Consider the following 19,980-nt stretch of genomic DNA (forward strand, 5'->3'; position numbering starts at 1 on the left):
TCGCTCTCTTTTTTCCCCCCCCCCCCCCTTCATGACCCAATTTTACAGAGAGCACAAAGACTATTGTCTTTTAAAAATCCTTAAGTGTGCTGTTAGAGTTGGAGGTACTGCTGGCAGTTTAACCATTGTGTTGCCATGACAACACCGCATCCATCAAAGCAGTGCACCAGTAAAATTCTTGTTTCCCCCATTACAACCACAGATCATCACGGAGCAGGTGTCTCTGTGGCACAGAGATATAACACGACTGTAAAACACGTCAGTGCCAGTGATCAGGTCATGAGTGTAGTAGGAGAAAGGGAGGATTGAGAGGGTAATGTATGCATGCTTGTGTGGGTGCGAAGACTCTGTGGGTGACTTTGCATGCCACCAGCAGAAGGTCACTCATGGTGGGCTTCCCAGCTGTAGCTTTATTATTATGAGCAAACATGAAGCAACTAAATCTATTATGCTCTGCTCTATTTGTTTTTATTGAAAGTAATTGAACTCATGCCATCCCATAAATGCTTTAGAATAAATAGCTGTGGCTGTAGAGTGGATGGATATATATATATATATATGGTAGAATATTGTTTTTCTTATAGTTTTCATGTGAAACACTGCTCAGATGTAACTTTCTAAAATCTTACATTTTCTGGAAGTATCCATAAACTGCAAAAAATCATTTTAGGTGTGTTTTTTCAACTACTGAGTATGTTAATCATAATAATTTGTGAGGAAAATATTCTGTTCTTCCCGTCTAACACCCACACAAAGAATTCATTTTCTTATTTTTCTCCCCTCTAGATCTTTTCTGCAGTTTACCTCTGCTGGTTTTATTCAAAATCCCTCCGGGTCTTTTTCTTTTGTGATGATTCAGACCTCGTATTCACCTCTCTACTGTTGCGTGTAAAACAAACATTTGTTGAGGAAAAATAACTTTCTTATGTTTATGCACATTTAGAGGTTAAACGTACAATAATACAAAAAAAGGGAAAAAGGCTTTTAAAATAATCTCCTAACAAAGCAGATTATTCATTATAAAGGTTTTTAGTGATTAGACAAGCTTTAGGATTGAAACCCCCAATGTGAAAGCAAAAGACAAGAGTGGGACAAACAAACTCAATGCATAAAACCCTGGAAGATCTAAAAGTCACTGTGAAGAAGCTAGTTATTTAAAGATGCTGTAAGTGTTATTTGTTTATTGTCATGAAATGTTCCTAGTACCTGTTAGGCCCCTGTATCACTAACACAGGTGTTCTGAGCAATCACACCAGTCTCTGTGACATCCTTAGGCTCTGTGAACAGCAAAAAAAGTTTTTTTTTCCCTTTCCATCAAATGATATATATGCCATATTGTAAGTTGTTATTCTCTCACATCTTAGCATCCAGCCTTGCTCTCCATGGAACATTTAGTTGAGAGATGAAACAATTGGTTTGAACTGGAACTTTTCAATGAATCAGTTGATTTGACTCACAAAATCGATCTGAATGATTCTCTCACAACTCATGATTCGGGTCTAAGATTCTGACTCAACACTGAACAACAATCAGAGAATAATTACTTATTTTAGTTCTTCACAACACTAATGTATGGCTCAAGTATTTGAAAGTAATAACCATTGTGACATTTTACACTTTTACACTTTGTAAACTACAATGATAAAAAATGGTGTTGAAAACATTTTCACTCGGCAAATAAATTTCACGAATAATTACAAAGAAACAGCAAATAAATAACACATTGAAATAGAAACACTGAAATTAGTATTTTCTTGTAAAGCGTAGCTACTCCTCGGAAATATTTTTTTACCGTGTACCTCTTTAGTTATTTCGGTCTGTAGGCCTGCCTATTCGCGAAAAAAATAGTTGGGCAAAAATAATATTTCTCTATTATTCCACTTAATAATAATAATAATAATAATAATAATAATAATAATAACTGTTTATTTAGACAAGTTTCAAAAATGGTTATATGTAATTTTTAATGTATTATTATTGTCATCATTATTGCTAGGACTGCACTAAGGCAGCAGTGACGCCCAGTTTGTTGGCTGCTGGTTCATCAGTGCGGCGCGCGCGGGGTGTGTGAGCGCTTGGAGACGTAGCGCTGCGCGTGGGTCGCTACGAGAGGTGTGTGCGTCCGTGACACTACTCCACAACACCGATTAGGCATCATATATCAACCTACGGCGGGTCACGGAGCATCGCATCACTCACCCTGGAAACCAACGCTCTTAAACGGCATCCGCGCAATTCTGCCATTCAATCCGTTTGAACAGCGCTCATTCGCGAATACACCCTGCTCCGGAGGTGGCTTTTAATACCGGACAATGACTCTGACCCATAGCCGGAGATAGGGATGGATCCAAGAGTGTGGAGGATGCTCGCCCTGCTCGGTGTGTTTGCAGTCTTGCTGGAGGTAAGATGCCACTTTAGGGCTGTTCAATAATAGCGCGGAATAAATACACCTACATGGCTTTATTACAATTGCTATCACCATGTGTGCTTTTAGCGTGTTCTTATTTGTGTTGCTTTAAGCCACTAACATTAATGCAGCATGATTTCAAAGTGCGCCTTTTGGCCAAATCTAGTTCAGCATCTTATATCTGTCATTGTGCAATAAAACACTCACATGCTGTTTAATGGATTCAAGCAAGCCACCTCCCTCTAATAGAGGATCTGACATGCTGTAGGGAGGAAATGTCGCTTAAAAGATACACGTTAAACATGGAGATGGAGAATTATTAGATGTTTAAATTCAGTTATTTAATAACCTTTATTTGTTTTCTGTTTCCATCGTGAATGCACAAATTCAGAGCTTGCAAACCACAAGGATTCAAAAATACAACACATTGACCCATATTCTGCTGTAAGACTAATGAGTTTGATGAGCGTGCTAGAACAAAATTATTGACCCACACGCATAATGGTATTTCAGGGGATGTGGAGAAAAATTCAGTATTAGGATTGTTTGAAAAGAATGGCTGATTTCTTGGGTAATAGAGCATATCTACACTCAGGAGTCTCCAAACTCAGTTCAGCACAGAAGACAAAGAAACATCCAGTTGTGAACGATTCAGCGTAAATGCTTTGAACAAGATTTTCATTTTTATTGTGGTAGTAAACCTCTCCTAAATGGCTTTTTGTTTTTAGCATATCATAAAGAAATTTACAGATTAAGGCATGAGCGTTATTCAACAGCTAGATAATTGTACCTTCATCTCAGTTCACTTCCACTACATAGCTGGAGTATCTTCACATCTGTTTGGGCGGTGAAACAACAGCACTATGGGAAGGAATTAATGAGTAATATGCCTGCCGTGCTCCATTAGAGACTTTATGCTCCTCTTGATTATGAAAATTTTACAGCACCAACAAATCTTTTGAAGTGCTTTGCTCTTGAGATGGTGTCATACACCGGATTGATTTTATATATCTGCATGCAATTCGCAATTAGACTCCTGCGATACAAAACAGCAGCACACCGGATGTGTGCTATAGGCTAGACATCAAGGTTGTTGTGTGCCTTCTTGTGTTTGCAGCTGTCAGTAAGACACACCTGGTCATATGTTCACTCATCTGTGCTATACTCCATTACCACAAGCTGTTTCTTATATAGGTGTCATTTGAAATGGACAGCCAAGAGTTTGCTGTTTAAATCAAGGATTTTTTTTTTCTTTTTTTGATGTATATTTTGCTATTTTAGGGACAGGAACATAATCAAGGCCAGACGCCTCAGTTGCTGCTGTGGAATGAGAATGACAGGTGCAATTATGGCCGTAACTGTCCTGAGTCTGTTGATATGAGCACAAATATCAGAGCGCATAACTGGAGCTTGTTATCTATAATGCAATTAGCCTTGCTGGTGATGCTAGATCCCCAGATCAGTTTATTGGTCATAAATGAATGAAGTAATCAATAGCATGTTTTCATCTACAGGCATGTTTGAAAAATGACTGTGCAGTGCAGGATTGAAACAAAGGGGTTTTAAAGGAATAGTTCATCTAAAAATGAGAAGTTGCTTAAATTTACTCCCCCTCATGCCATTCAATATGTAGATGAGTTTGTTTCTTCATGGAAACAGATCTTGGGGCATTTACCATTACATCAGATGCTCACCAATGGATCCTCTGCAGTAAATGGGTGCTATCAGAATGGGAGTCCAAACAAAACAATAATCCACAAGTCCTCTATCCATAATATTGCTTTCTGCAGTCTTGTCTAAATCAGAAGAAATATGCACATATCACCGTTTACAAGCGAAAACAGTTCTGAACAAATATGTGGGTGGATTTGATGTGAGAGGACAACAGGGGATGGACTTTTTCACTGGAGGAGGCATTATTATGGATTAGGGAGTCTTATTTTGGCCAGTAGTGATTATTTAAAGTTAAAATACTTTAATGATGGAGTTGTTTCTTACAAACATGCAGCTGTGTGCTTCACAAGATGTTAATTGATAACCTGAAGTTGTGTTGATTACTAGTGTATTATTGTGAAGTTTTAGCTGTTTGAACTCGCATTCTTTATAGGAATAGTTCATTCAAAAATGAAAAATTCATTTTATTCCAAACCTGTATTATTATGTTTTTTTGTTGTTGTTGTGGAACACAAAATAAGTTTACCAGAATGACCTGCTCTCTTCCATGCAAAGAAAGGGCTGTCAAACTCAAAAAGTGCTCCATACGACTCATGCTGTATATTTTCCTATATAAGTCCTCTGAAGCCATAGCTCTGTGTGAGAAATGGACTGGAATCCCTTGTATTGAAAGCATTGCTTGACAACCATCAAAACTCACTGTCATTGTATGGAAAACAGCTTGGGCTTTCTGCTAAAAATAACTTCTTTTGTGTAGAAAATCATACTAGTTTTGAAAGACATGAGGGTGAGTATATGATAACAGAATTTGTATTTTTAGGTGAACTATTCCTTTTTTTGGAGAACTGGTAAACGCTATAAAAGATATGTTCAAATATTCTTATGGGTCAGTCTTATGAGTGCTAGGTCAAATTTAGGATGACAAGCTTTATGGTTTCTGATGCTCAGCGAAAAATCAGTTGGGAGAACAGAGTCCAATTGGTTCTGGAAAAGTCAGACTGCAAAACCCTTTACAGCCGTTTTCCTGCCTCGCTGAAATCGCTCATTGCATTTCAAGTCACAGAAGCAGCTTTAGTTACTTACTGCTGCCACAATGACGCTCTATCAGCAATCCTCAGATTTCTAGGGTGTACTCAACCTTGACAGCTACCCAAATTTTAGCTGAATGGTTTGAAAACCAGTGCCAGATTTGATTTTTTAGCTAAATATGAATATTTGAGAACCTCTGCAATTAAAGCATATTGTTTTAGCATTGTTTGCACTGAAAGTGTTTGTGGAACTGTTAGTGGTAAGTAAGGGGGAGCAATTGTGTATTCACCACATATTAATAAGTGCTAAATGTGTGATATCAAATTAGTATTGTGAAGATAATGTATTTTATTTGAGCAATTCATTAGGTCTCCTAAAGAAACTTAAAAAAATTAATTTCATGATTGCATGGTTCCTCTAATTAAAAACAAATCACCCATTAAAGCCACTTCATATACAGATTGAATTTAAACCCCATATCCATATCTTCCATATCCATATCTTATTCGCATCCCAGTCCTGTCTTTCATTGTAAGACAGCAGTTACTTTTAAAGATTAAAATACTAACTCATCTGCTAATTGCACTTCAGTAGCAGTGCAGAACAAAAAACGCAGAAATAAAATGTCAGTTAAAATATTAACAGATATTATCTTGCTTCCCTGTCAGAAGTGACTCTCACAGCTTACTTTGAGGCAGGCAGAAGGGTAGGCAGAAACAGAACGTACCGCTGTTCAAATGTGTCACGTCTAAGAAGATAAAACTTCACTTTTCCAGAAAAACAGACACTTTAGTGTTCTGAACAAATCAGTTCATAATTCTGTCAGCTTTCTGCATTTGAACTCGTTTCCCTTTTTCCCTCCCTGCAGGTGAATGGTGATGACAACTACCTGAATGCAGTGCAGAATACAGGTGAGTCAATATACGAGTCCTTTCTGTTTTAGATCCCATTTTCACCTGGTATTAACATTCATGTCTGAAGATCCTATACAGGATCCAAAACATTTTGTGATCACTCAAACCACATTCAAAGGTGGTCAAAAATGCATGGGACTCCACTGCATTTGTAGTGTAAATGCTAATCAATCCTGTTGAGTCTCGGATAACATTAAAGAACTGGCTTCTTATCTGTCAACGACTGTGCTAAAATAAGTTTTACATTTTGTTTCTGACTTAAAAGAGAATAATTGTTAAAAAATGGAAACACATACGAATAAATTGTCTGGTGTATGCAGTGACAGATAATTTGCTTTGCATAAATGCATATGCTAAATGAATAAATGAATAAATGTAGATCATAAAGCATCTTAAGTTAATTTAGTACAAGCATAGTACAAAAATAACTCCGCATTTTGCTCAGAACGTCATTTGTGATAAGAATCAAATTCAAGTGTGTTTGAGAATATATAGTGTGCAAATGTTGCTGTGCTTTACCAGTATGAAACTCTAATGAAGGAAGTCATGAAATCAGACACCCTACATTCAAAACACACTATAAAAATGTAAATAAACCAAAGATTATTGGAGTACTTTTTACAATAAAATTCACTGTGTTTGCCATTTCTTTGTATTGAATTGTGAAATTTCCTAGCAATTTCTGGGTGAAAATTGTTTCTACACCTACAGTATTTTTTCAGAGATGGTGCATGTAAACAATGATGTATAAATAGCAATGTGTATCATCTGGCAAACTGTGATTGGATCACCCCAAACAGATCTGTTAAATTGCTTGAGGAGCCATTTTGACATTTGATGTATTTTTACCGAAAAAGAATATTTTTTTATTGAAGAGATTGCCTCAGCTGCCAAAGCTATGAACATGAGTTGCACCTTTTTAGTCGGTTCAGGTGTTATTAGGAAGAGAGACATTCTCTTTTTAGAGAACATTTATTGACAAAAATCTAAAGAGTCTGAAAAACATGAGTCATCAATATTTTGGTTGAATTTCCCAGAAAAGAAAGATTATACATTTTAAAAGTGAATATCTACTAAAGGTCACTTTTATCATCTTTTAAGAGTACACTAGCATACACTGTAGAACAACGCAACAAAATGTTAATTTCATGCTCTATAACGACAACATAGACTTTAATCTTTCATGCATTTACAGAGATGCATGAAAAATGAAAAACAAATGCTTGTTCAGAGTTACATTCTAGTATATCTCATTCTGTCAATTCTGCCTGTGTTTGTAATGAGCCGATGAAGATGGATTTGCGATGGGTTGTCTTATGTAAATTATTCATAAAATGGATATCGCCAATAAGGCTGGTTAATAAGGACATTTGGCCTGTGTTGGTGTCTCTTCTGAACTCTGAACTCTGTCAGATTTTCTCCCTCATCTCATTCTCATATACTTCGACAGCGTGAAATTCCCCAGTACCAGTCCCAGAGTGCTAATGACTGTCAGCGCTTTGATGTCACTGCATCAAGACAGATAAACAGCCTGGCCTGGACCAACCAATCAGATGGCTTTATGGTGCCGGCAACGGAAAGGGCTTAGATTGAGCGATTTGGTTTTCACTTCTCAATGAAAACATAAACTGTGCCAGAAGCATCCCTCATACATCAAAAGAAATGGGTCAGCTTATGATTTTATAGTTCCCTTGAAAGTTACGTGGTTAGGTTGCTACCTAGATCTATAGGAAACATGCCACAGTGGTGGTTGGAGATGGACGAAATAAAGAAAGTTATTTTGATATGAGTTATATCCTACGACACAATGCGCAACGATTGCATGCAGAGTCTTTGTTGTGCAACACGGAATGTCTGAAGCTCTGTACATGAAACAGTTGCCATAAGAGACCTCATTTCTGTTTTATTTTGCAAAAAAACCTGTCAATGCTAATGTGAATACCCTGATGCACTCATGTCGCTTCCTGTCACCCATTGGTGCCCCACCATGCATCTGCTCTCACAGTCGCTTAACATGCCAAAGCACGTTATGTGAACCGTATCAAATATTCATTGTGGTGGGGAAATTGATTATTTGGGGAGGGAGAATGAGCTCTCCTATGGCGCAGAGTTGAGAGCGTGTGCGTCCAAGTACACCATACGGATGCTTTGCGTAAATGACTTGATTTCTAGTGCCATTCGTTCTGCCAGTGTGCTTCCATTAGCTCGGAGCGGCACAGAGGGTGTCAGTGGCTGAAGGTGAATGAATCCCAGCCAGACAGCTCTAATACAATGCACTGCGTTATTTATTTTTCTTATTATTATTATTATATATATATTTTTTTTAGCACCCACTCTTAACTGCATATTGTATAGAAGTTCTATTATATCTAAGCTGATCGTTTAGATTTGATTGCCTGTAGGCTTGATATTTGCTTTTAAAATTGTTTTTTGTTGTGCAACGAAATTGAAATTCTCTATGGATGGAAGACATGTTGGATGGCTCTCTTTGTGTTACCCAAGATTTGATTGAATCACTTGTGTCCTTTATTTTTGATAGTTGACTCATAAGGTCATACTTTAAATAATTCTTTTTAGAAACGAGCATCAAAACATCACAGAAAAGACTCTCTCAGCCCGTCTTCCTCTTCCGTGCATCTGTGCCAGTCTTTGCTTTCTCAAACAGCTTTGATGTTTCATCCCCCACCTTATGTTAGATCAGTGTGTTTTTGGTTTGGAAAGGAGAAGAATGTCAGTATAAGATGATCCCACAAGTGTTGATCTTTCAAGGAATGGCTATTTGTGAATGAGCTGTATGTGTTGCATTATCAGATCCATGGTAGAGCATGCATCCTACATGCATCTCTCTCTCTGATTCCCCATTGTTTCCCTTCCCCCAACCTTTTCCATGTTGTAGGAGTCATTAACACCTGGGGATCAGCCATTTTTTCTTGCATCGTAATGGAATGGGATCGAAATGACTGAGCCTTTGCTGAGTAAGCAAATGGTGCTGGTCCTGATGCTCTGACTCCTCTGTTTTACACTCTTTTATTACCTGACCTTCCCTGTCATTCCTGTTGAAATTCTCTCTGCTTCTTTTTATCACCAAATGTACTATTCCATCATGCAGAAGATATCTATCTCCTCTGTTCTCTTTTATGAAAGGATTTAAATGTCAGACGAATATTTCAGTCCTAAAGGGATAGTTAATGCTATCATTATTTACTCATCCTTATATCGTTCCAAACCCGTAATGTTGTTTCTTTCCAGGTAATGAATTGTTTTTTTAAAGAATCATAATGGAGATTTCCATGTAATGTCAGTTATCATGACCAGGGGTTGTAAAATTCTAAAAAGAACAAAAAGCATGATAAATGCACCATATATTCTAAAAACCGTATCAAATATGGCACCTATTGTGCAGGCTGGATGTCAATAACATCAAATGTCAATGCTCATTGAGTGTTTCTTAATGTCATGACATCAAAACTGCACCATAACCAACAAAAGCTGCAATATAGATGAAGACGATTGTCATGTTTATAATAAATAAAAACTTTCATAGATTACATTTATGGTCTAATTTCTATTTACTAGATAAAGTAGATAAACTAGATCAAAGAATCTTGGAAGAAATGTATTACAATTTCAACAAAAATATTAAACAGCTGTTTTCAGCATTGATACTAATTAGAAATGTGTCTTGAGCACCAGTTCAGCATATTACAATGATTTCTGAAGAATCATGTTTTTTATTTTATTTATCCTTTATTTTACAAGGAGAGTCCCATTGAGATGCAAATGCATGTGACACGTGAAATGCATGAGGATGCATGTGAAAATGAAGACTGGAGTAATGGATGCTAAAAATGTAACTTTGCCATCACAGGAAGAAATTATATTTTAAAATATTAAAATAGACAGCCGGTATAGTAAATTGTAATGTTGTTTCACATTATTACTGTATTCTTGATCAAATGATCGCGGCATTGGTGAGCATAAGAGAATTCTTTCAAAAACATTACAAATCTTACCAACCCCAATGTTTTTTTTAGAATAAATTCTCTATTAGAGTTATGCTTAAAACAAGATTGCCAATGGGTTAAGAAAAATAACCTTAATTAAAGAAATATTCTCTGAAAACCAACCTAATTATCTGACACAATTTTGCTTCAAGTAAATTAATCTTGTTTAAAAGGACGTTTAGATACTTTACTGTAAAACGAGACAAAATACTAATTAAAATGAAAATGAATGTAAAAAAGCGATCAAATGCTTTTTATTCTGTGTCACTCTCTACGGGTGAAATATTTTTCAGTTTGTGCCAAACACTTTATCGACAGCATTATGGCGTTTCCTGCCCACACATCTTTATGCATCCAGTTAAGCAGAAACGCAGAGAACGATTTCCCTGAGGTTGGCACAACTCTTTCTGAGAGCGCTCTCTGTCATCCTGTTTTAATATGTCTAATTCAGCTCTGCCCTGATTGCAGTGGGTCTGTCTGAGCTTGCAGATGGAGACATTAATCTACTGCTGCTCTTACACACACTCACACACACACACACACGCACACACTGTTCCTTGGTAATATATGTTTTTCTGATATCACTTGAATGCAGACAGCCTGGCTCAGAAAGTGCAGTCGTATGAGTATGCAGACAACGAAAAACTGCAGACGTGCCAGTCATGACTGTGATTAACAGCCTGTTCTTTTTACTGTCAGTGATGTGTTTTCAAAGGCAAATGGAAGGTGGAGGACCCTTCATATCTACGGGGCTTTCTGGTGACAGGCTGGGGATGACATTCTGCTGAGTCATGTAGTGCTGGATTCTGGGACTTAAAGAATTGTGGGGATTATGAGAAGCAAAAGATCACAGTCTCTCCATCCTTCCCTGACTGTCTTTGGGTCCAACTGACAACAAAGTTCCTCAAAAATTGCAGACAAACATGGAAAATCTGCTGACATCTCTCAGAGGCTTTTTTGTGCAATGTCTGCAGCATTTCACAGTCCATATGGACCTCACCATCTAAACTCTCCATGAGTGCTTCCCATAGTTCTGCGCTCTTCCCCACCATGTGTTTAGTCTTCCGGCGAGAGATGCATCAGCACAGTACTGAACTCAAACGCTCAAGCCCCCCTTAGCAAAGTAAAGTTGTTCAAACTGTTCAAAGTTTAGAACAGCGCCACTAATAATCTTTCCGACACATTATCTAGCCATTCACAGCGTGTATGATGTTGTTATGGGAGAAATGCAATTTGATCCTGATTTTCACATTGCTACAACCCCAAAATTGAGTTAACATAATCGAGTTTGAATTCTGGAAGCTCTGATTTTACATCCAGCTACTGTATGTATGATCCAGGCACAATCGTGTGAGGACTTCTGTTTACTTTTTTCAATAATTTCTTCTTCTTTTTTCCTTATGTGCTTAAATATCATCTTAGTGATTTTTCTTTTTCACTGCTGCATTTAGCTGCTCACTGGGGGGTTTGTAATAAACTCTTCTTTGAAAAGCTTCTTTGGAACATTATGCATTGTGAAAATAATAGCTGTATAAAAATGAATTTATTTTATTTATTTATTTATTTTTTTGCATTGTTGAGTAGCCCTGCCCACAGTGAAATCTCATTGTTTCAAAAATCCTGGTCTATATTAAACATCAAATATACTCAATTTGGCTGTGATTGTGTCATGCCACACAGAATTGTTTCTTTCAGTTTGGACAGACAAATTACTTGTCACTGGAAGCTTGTCAGTTCGTACCTGCTGGGACTTGTTGTAAGTGACAGTATAATTGCTAGCCATAGCAGATGTCTATCTGTGAATAAAGCCTTGTGATAATTGTAGTTTTGTTCACTGTGGTTCCTTATACTCTTCATATTCAGAGGTATACCACTTCACGTTCAGAGGTTGTCCAAAATGCATGTGGCCATGATTGGTGGCTTAACCAGCTGTACACTCTAAAAAATGTTGGGTTGTTTCAACCCAACTTTGTATCAAATATGGACTAACCTAACTTTTGGGTTAAAAATTTTATGTAAAAATGTAACCCAACAGCTAGGTTAGTCCACATTTGACACAACGTTGGGTTGAAACAACCCAGCATTTTTTAGAGAGTAACGTGGAATGGATTATTTATTTCATTATTTCAGAATGTTTTCTGAACATTCAAAGGTTGTCCAGTATTTTTTAAATGCATTTCTTCTTGGTGAAGCGAATGTTAGAGAATACATTAAGGGAATTTTCCATTTTAGCATTTTGCAAACATTATGGGAACCATTATGGGAGCCTTGTCTAATCCCTCGTCCTTTATGCTGGAAAAGGAGGCTGAAAGAGGGATCCAGATGTCCACTTTCTCTCTCTTTTAACTCTCCTGCCCAGGGCTGTGAGGAATCAGTGCTCATGGCTTTGGAGGAGATGTAGAGGCCAAGTTGGGTGTTCCGGAGAGATAAACAAAAGGGCCGCAGTTAGATACAAGATGCTGGCAGAAAAGCCATATTGAAAGGCCGCATCTGCAGCTGTACAGATTGGCAATTTATAGAACAGGGATTATTATTTTGGACTTTAACGACAAAAGTGGATTTTAGGAAGGATTTTGGTAGATAGTGAGCGCTCTTGGAACTAAACCTAAACTTTTTTTTTTTTGCATGCAGACTAACAGTTACTTCTTCAAATGTCACAAAACTCGTAAAATAAATCACAGACAGAGAGCTTTTCAGATTGACATCTGTTTTTTTTTTTTCTGGCAGTACTGTATGATTTGTTACTTTGGCTTTGTTCAGGCAGACAGGAAACATCCGTTTTTTTTTTTTTTTTGTCTAACCAGGAAAAGCACATGAAATACAATTAAGTTATAGGGTTTAAAATCTGATTAAAATTACTTTTTTATGTCTCAGTTTTTCAAGTCAGAATGTCAAGTTCACTATTGTTTGAGATTTACAGAGATGCCCATTTTCCTCACTCCATCCTAAAATAGGCACAAAATTAATGTTTAATATTAATAATATTATAATATTTTATGCCTATAAATATTCTTAGAATATGTAACATTCACTTTGTTTTGAGTAGTGAATGAGTGGAATCAGTGGTTTTGAATACATTTCGTTGTAAATGCATCAAATTGTCACTCATGTTCTCTTTTGCACCTCATGTGCTCATGTGTACTCTTCTCTAGTTCAGCATCACAGCAAGATGTTATAATGGACATAAGCAGAGACTCAATTTTCCCTTTTCTGTCTTTTTTTTTTTCCCACACTGACTGCTACTTTTTGGTTGTTGAATGAGAAATTCTCTTGGCATCATGCTGACTCTCATATTATGTAGATATTGACTACTGTCTGAAAAAATGAATCAGACGTCATCACTTGCAAAATGCCAGTGTGAGCTCAACAGACAGCCTTAAAGATGGGATTTAAAAACTAAATCGGATTTATGCACAGTATAAAATCCTTTTTCTCTTTTTTCCCCCCTCAGTTCCTCTATCCTGCTCCGAGGGCTTCACTGAGCTGGGTTATTACAATGGCACCGTTTCTCAGACCGACTCAGGTTCACCCTGTCTAAAGTGGACTGAATTCCCAGATTACGTGCAGCAGTATCCAGGCAGGGGTCTTGGAGAGCACAATTTTTGTCGAAATCCTGACCGTGAGTCCAACCCATGGTGCTTTTTCAGACAGAGCTCAGGGGCCATTGGCTGGGCCTACTGCGACTGCCACCAAGGTGAGTACTACGGTGTTTCATTAAAAGTCTGCTATGTTCCACTAGTGAAGTAATTCAAAGAGTATTGTAGATATATTTTGTAATATCATTGTTTTATAATATTCCTTAAGGCGGCATCCCACTTGCCAAGTCAAAACAGCCTTTATTTTATTTTATTATTTTTTTTCAAAAATCTCACCCTTTTCTGTCTGAGATCTATCACAATCACTGATAATCTGTGGTATGAAGAGCAATCTACAGTTTCCTGTCATAGATTGTTTTGGCAAATCAATGTGAAACTCGCCAAAATAACAACAGAAGTAACAGCATTTCACTTCTACCGCGTGAATCCCTTCAGATTTTGCTGCAGAATATTCATGCACAGCTTCAATGAAAAAAACAACCCTCACTGTTTTATTTTATTCATTTTAGTGTCTGCGAATTCTAGAAAAACACAATCAGTGTTTGCAATATGCGGCTTTTGAGAAAAAAGTTTGGGTCAGATCCATTAACTCATCAGGGAGTTGAGTCTCTGGGGCTGTTAACGCTTCCCGCAGAGAGAAACACAGGCGCTTATGACTGAAAATCAGCTAGTGGGACCACGGCCTTAGATGTTAGAATATTCTAACATTCTTCAGATGATAAATATGTGTTTTAATACCTCTTTGTATACTGTTGTCCTACTTTCTTTTCCGTCTCTTGGAAGAATGTTGTTTTGCATCAACTTTATATTTAGAAATCAATGGTTGACATTCTTGTGAAGAATATTCTGTATATATCTCAGAAAAAATTAGAAAAGGTTTATTCGTAAAGAAAGAAGAAGCTTGTGTAAAAAGCATCTTTGCTTGCAGTAGAGACAAAGGGTGACTGTGACTTTGCTAAGTAGGACATGCTCCTGGATCAACATTCTGTTCCTGTTATCAACCGATCGCATATTACTGTTAGGTTTAGGGCTGGGATTAGAGGCATGAATAAGTTGATAAGAACAAAGTTTTTGATCATAATTTGCCTCTGATTTTAGGAGCTTATGCCAATGATCTGAAAAAACTAATCGCACCACTAATAAACTGTGTGGTACATCTCTGTAAAGAAGCTGTACTGTTAATTTCCATGTTCAAATTCAGTTCTCCGAAAGATAAAATTATATACAAATACAGAATGAACCATGCTATTTTGGTTAGTTTTATAAATAAAAAAATATCTAAATCTCACAATTTTTGCTATCCTTCCTGTAAAGAAAAAACTGGCCTTGTCTTTTCAGTAAGATTTTATAATTTACTGTTAATTCTTAGTCAAATTTAGAAAATAGTGAGGAGATAAGAATGCTGGTTGTAAATACGTTTATTTAGGGGTTTTCTTGGATGTGGTCTCTTGGGCGAGTGCTGTAAGCAACCACCCTGAACTCCCTAGAAATTACATATCAGTAAGCTAAAAAGAATAACTGAGAACAACAGCTTAATATATAATAATAATATGTATTTATCTCTCACTTGTTCAGGAGCAGTAAGGTTAGCAGGAGGTTCATCCTCAAAGAGTGGCCGACTGGAGGTCTATCTGAATGGCCAGTGGGGGTCGGTTTGTGACACACACTGGACAGACCGTGATGCCAGTGTGGTTTGCCGACAGCTTGGACTGAGGTATGGTTATTTCTAATTAGGGCTGTCATTTTAACATATTAATTTAGTACAATTAATTAAAGAGAATGTGAATAATGATGCTTCGACTGAAACACAAGGTGATGTTTGAATTATGTTTTTATTTGCAATTCATTTGAATAATTAGTAATGTAATTAATTTGATAAAATTCAGCCTTACTTTATTTGACAATCTGTGAGTATCAGATATGATTTTCCACATATTTATGGATCTGTGCCTCTCAGTGTGGTCAAAGCAGGGTTACTTAAAATTCACAGTGTCTTAACTTTTTACTATATCTATTTTTGATTTAGCCTTTGTTAAATCATCTAAATGTGGGTGGAAAGCCTCACGTCGCTGAAAAGTGGAGGAGATAACGTCTTAATATTTTTTTCCGTTTGTTGTAGTGAGATTGGCACGGCTCTCCAGCACTCATATTTTGGCCCTGGCTCTGGGCTTTTTCACTACGCCCGCCTTGGCTGCCGTGGTGATGAGAAATCCCTGCTGGAGTGCAGGAGCAGGAAGTTTGTTACGAGTGACTGTAACCATGGAAACGAGGCCGGAGTGGTGTGCGCACCACCTGAAGGTCAGTGTGCTTTCTGTGAGAGTGAAGCTAATGACCTTTTAAGTGACAAGTGAAATAAACACTCCTGCATCTAGATGCCCTCGCAAAACCATAGAGCTGCCGTGAAACAGAAAAAGTGCTTTTAAATAGCATACAAAGATCATCAGGGTTATTTAAAGTCTGTTTTCGAGAATTCAGTTTCCACCTCTGTGTCTGCATCCTAAGTGAACGACGCAATACGCAACTAAGATTGCTCCCATTATAATCAACAAAGCTGTCTACAAGTGCTTATAATGTGAGCGTTTTGTTTTTTTCATGATGTGTCGTGCTGCACCTCGTTGCTTGCTTGCAGTGCAGACTGGGTGTAAAATCTGCTAATTAAATTACATTCAGTGTCAGTTTTAGCTGTTCATTTACTCTTTTTTTTATAATCTTGACATAAAGCATTACAGTATCAAAATAATGTCATCATTGATTGATAAAATTCTATAAATAAATCCCCTTAATGCTTTATTATGCTTTCAGCTGCTGATAAGAGTAGACTATTCTCAGCTCTATTCAAATGACTATTCAAGTAGACTATTCAAATCAATTACATCGATTTTTACAGCGGCCCAGTAGTGCACAACACAACGAAATCTGCACAAGACAATGCAAACGAGCCGCAACACAACGAAATCTCCACAACACAACGGAAACAAGCCACAACACGAAATTAGCACTACACAACAGAAACAAGCTGCAACACAACAAAATTAGCACAACACAAAGGAACCAAGTCGCAACACAACAAAATTAGCATAACACAAAGGAACCAAGCTGCAACACAACAAAACTAGCAAAACACAAAGGAACCAAGCCGCGCAACACAACAAAATTAGAACAACACAACACACTGGAAACAAGCCTCAACACAATGAAATTAGCACAACACACTGGAAACAAGCCGCAACACAAAATGAGCCCAACACAATGGAACCAAGCTGCAACACAACAAAATTAGCACAACACAGCGAAATTACTGGGCCACCGTAGATTTTGCCCTAAAAACAGCACTGAAGATCTTAAAAAGTGTCTGGATCTGCTCATGACTTGTGACACTATGATTTTTCTTGAATGCTGTGATATAAATATGAAAAATATGATTAGACATTGCTGTAATTGTCAGTTTCTGCACATTTTACTCTAAAGCCGTTTGAAAAATAATCATTATTATTTATTCCCTGGTCACCCTGCATTTTCTAAAAGTGGCCCTCGGGCGACATCATTTGAGTATGTCTGATCTACATGAATAGTAAGACAGAAAACCGCAGGGTGTGTGATGGAACATCATGAGGATGATTATGTTATCTTTGAATTGCCGTTATTGCTGCTTCTTTATCCATTCATATTGACTTATTATATTGGTGCTTACTGAGATTAGACATTTTATTTTTAATGAAACATTTCAGTGGGGGTTTATACTTTCTTTGGTGGAATCAAAGGAGCCATACTTTCTTTTGTAGAAAGGAACAAAGGGGGGGGGGAAACGAGAAAAGAGGTTGGAAAGCAAATCAATGGCGTCTGAACTCATGATTGCCTGCTGAGAGCTTTATTGAAGACACAATCTGAGGACACACGGACAGATGTGCACTGTGCTGGGTTACCAAGACAGCAAATGATGTATAATAGTCCTTGAACTAAAAAAATGGCTGCATATAATGTGTTCCTGATATGAATTATTATTATCATATATGAAATATTACTGTGCATATATCTGATTTTAGTGGGTGGTTTTGTTTCAGGTTTTGCTTCAGTTGAGGAGCCAACACATTACCAATTGTTCATTGTACATAATTATGATGATAAAATTATAGAATTGCATTGCAATTGAATATATTTGATTAAAAATACAGTAAAAACAATAATACTGTGAAAAAATATTATTAACATGACTGTTTTATATTTGAATATACTTTAAAAAGTAATTTATTCCTGTGATGCAAAAGCTGAATTCTTAGCATATAAAATCTTTTATTTTGTTACCCTAACTATGCATAATTATATGGTTAATTGTATTTGCATTGCATTGCAAGTTTTTCCACTGCCATCTACGGCCCTATTAGAGAAGACCTGCAACCCACTAGTTAAGAACCGTTGGATTATTTCACAGAGAGAGAGAGTAATGCATGCAGAGCATTTTGGGTGTCACTACATTTATTGATGTGTTTGTGGCTTTGGGTCATGATTCCTGGTTTGCCTGCTCAGGTAATGGACCGCCGCTGCGGTTGGTTGGTGGGGAGGAGGACTTTGAGGGACGAGTTGAGGTCTTCCATGATGGGCACTGGGGGACCATTTGCGATGATCAGTGGGATGACATGGATGCTGAGGTGGTCTGCAGGCAGCTCGGACTGGGGTGAGTCCAATGTAGAACTAATACATCAAATACTCGACGTACACACCCTGTCATAAATATACAGTGGATGGTTTCAGAGTAATACATCATACTTTTAACTCCTACCTTTTCTAAAATGCCTTTTGCAAATATCTTGGCAAGGTTTTAAAGAATCAGTAGCACATGTTGTCTCTTGTGAGGTATTTTCATTCCTGAGTGCTCTTATCTCGATGAGAGGAAGATTGAATTATTTATTTTGCGCGGTTGTATTTTTTGCTCTCATACACCATCTCCATCATGTTGTTGTAGCAGTCGTAGAGAATAAAGACTGTGAGATGGCACATGAGAGTAGCCTCACGCCGCTGCTGCAGAGATGATATGCACGACTTCAGTTACTGCAGCTTTAAAGCAACTGAATGATGTGTTTGTCGGTTATAGTTAGAACATATTAGCTTTCAAACCGAATATGTTGTAAGAAGCATTATCTGTGTGCCTTTTTGTGTGATACTGTACTTAGTGCTTCTCAGGGCCTCTTGAATTCCCTCTGAATATAAGCAGGGTTAAGGCTGGTCAAGATTAAGGCTGCTGCTGAAGAGGTGTTAGTGAGGCCAGCAGATGCTGCTCACCCTGAGCTCTATGTTGGTCCTAATGTCCCAGAACAGTGATGGGGACAGTGTTCAGCAAAAAGGCACTGTCTTTCTGATAAGATGTTAAATTGAGGTTCTGACTGTCTGGGGTCTGTAAAAATCCCAGTTGTGTTTCTTGAAAAAAGAGTAGGGATGTAACACTGGCATCTTGGCCAGCGATAGGTGCAACAAAATAATTTTTAGTACTCTTGTCAGATTATTGTATTAATTTACATATGTACCTTAAGTCAAGTCACCTTTATTTATGTAGTGCTTTTAACAATACAGATTGTGTCAAAGCAGCTTTACAGTATCAAATAGGAAAATAGTGTGTCAATGCAAAAGGACAACAGTAAACACTAAATTTTCAGTTAAAGGCAGTTCATCATTGAATTCAGTGATGTCATCGTCCAGCTCAGTTCAGTTTAAATAGTATCTGTGCAATCAAGTCGACGATATCGCTGGAAATTAACGTTCCCCCAACTAAGCAAGCCAGAGGCAACAGCGGCAAGGAACCAAAACTCCATCGGTGACAGAATGGAGAAAAAACCTTGGTAGAAACCAGGCTCAGTCGCGGGGCCAGTTCTCCTCTGGCCAGACGAACCAGCAGGTTGTTCCATGCTGCAGCAAAGTTAGATTGTGCAGAGGACTCATCTGGTTCCCGTGGTCTTGTCCCGAAGGCCGTCTAGGAGACAAGGTCTTCACTGGGGATCTGTCTCTGGGGCTCATCTAGTTGTCCTTGTCTCCGCTGAAATTCAGGGCTGTAGAGGTCATCACTAGGTGCTGATCCACCGTCTGGGCTGAATACGGACTGGATCTGGTGGCTACGGTGACCTCGGAATAATAAAGAAACAGACTAATATTAGCGTAGATGCCATTCTTCTTACAATGTAACAAGTACATCGTGTTATTGAAAGTGTTCCTGGTTCCGGTTGACCTAATTAATGCAGCCTAACAATCCTTTGACGGATTTGAATAATAGAAATGTGTAAGTGTGTTATGTGTAAGCCAGGTTAAAGAGATGGGTCTTTAATCTAGATTTAAACTGACAGAGTGTGTCTGCCTCCCGAACAGTGTTA

General features: G+C 37.7%; 1 protein-coding gene across 1 annotated transcript in view; it reads left to right on the forward strand.

Moving 5' to 3' along the window:
* Window positions 1-2,040: 2,040 nt before the first annotated feature.
* The window catches only part of LOC107690930 (neurotrypsin-like), a 43,031-nt gene continuing 25,091 nt past the window's right edge, over window positions 2,041-19,980 (forward strand). The window contains exons 1-6 of the mRNA XM_016489359.1: window positions 2,041-2,401; window positions 5,979-6,021; window positions 13,480-13,722; window positions 15,200-15,338; window positions 15,744-15,922; window positions 18,149-18,296. Of these exons, the coding sequence (XP_016344845.1) occupies window positions 2,342-2,401; window positions 5,979-6,021; window positions 13,480-13,722; window positions 15,200-15,338; window positions 15,744-15,922; window positions 18,149-18,296 (812 nt within the window). The 5' untranslated portion in view covers window positions 2,041-2,341. The remainder of the gene's footprint in view (window positions 2,402-5,978; window positions 6,022-13,479; window positions 13,723-15,199; window positions 15,339-15,743; window positions 15,923-18,148; window positions 18,297-19,980) is intronic.

Source organism: Sinocyclocheilus anshuiensis, unplaced genomic scaffold (genome assembly GCF_001515605.1).
Source record: "Sinocyclocheilus anshuiensis isolate Anshui unplaced genomic scaffold, SAMN03320099.WGS_v1.1 scaffold1885, whole genome shotgun sequence".
NCBI lineage: Eukaryota > Metazoa > Chordata > Actinopteri > Cypriniformes > Cyprinidae > Sinocyclocheilus > Sinocyclocheilus anshuiensis.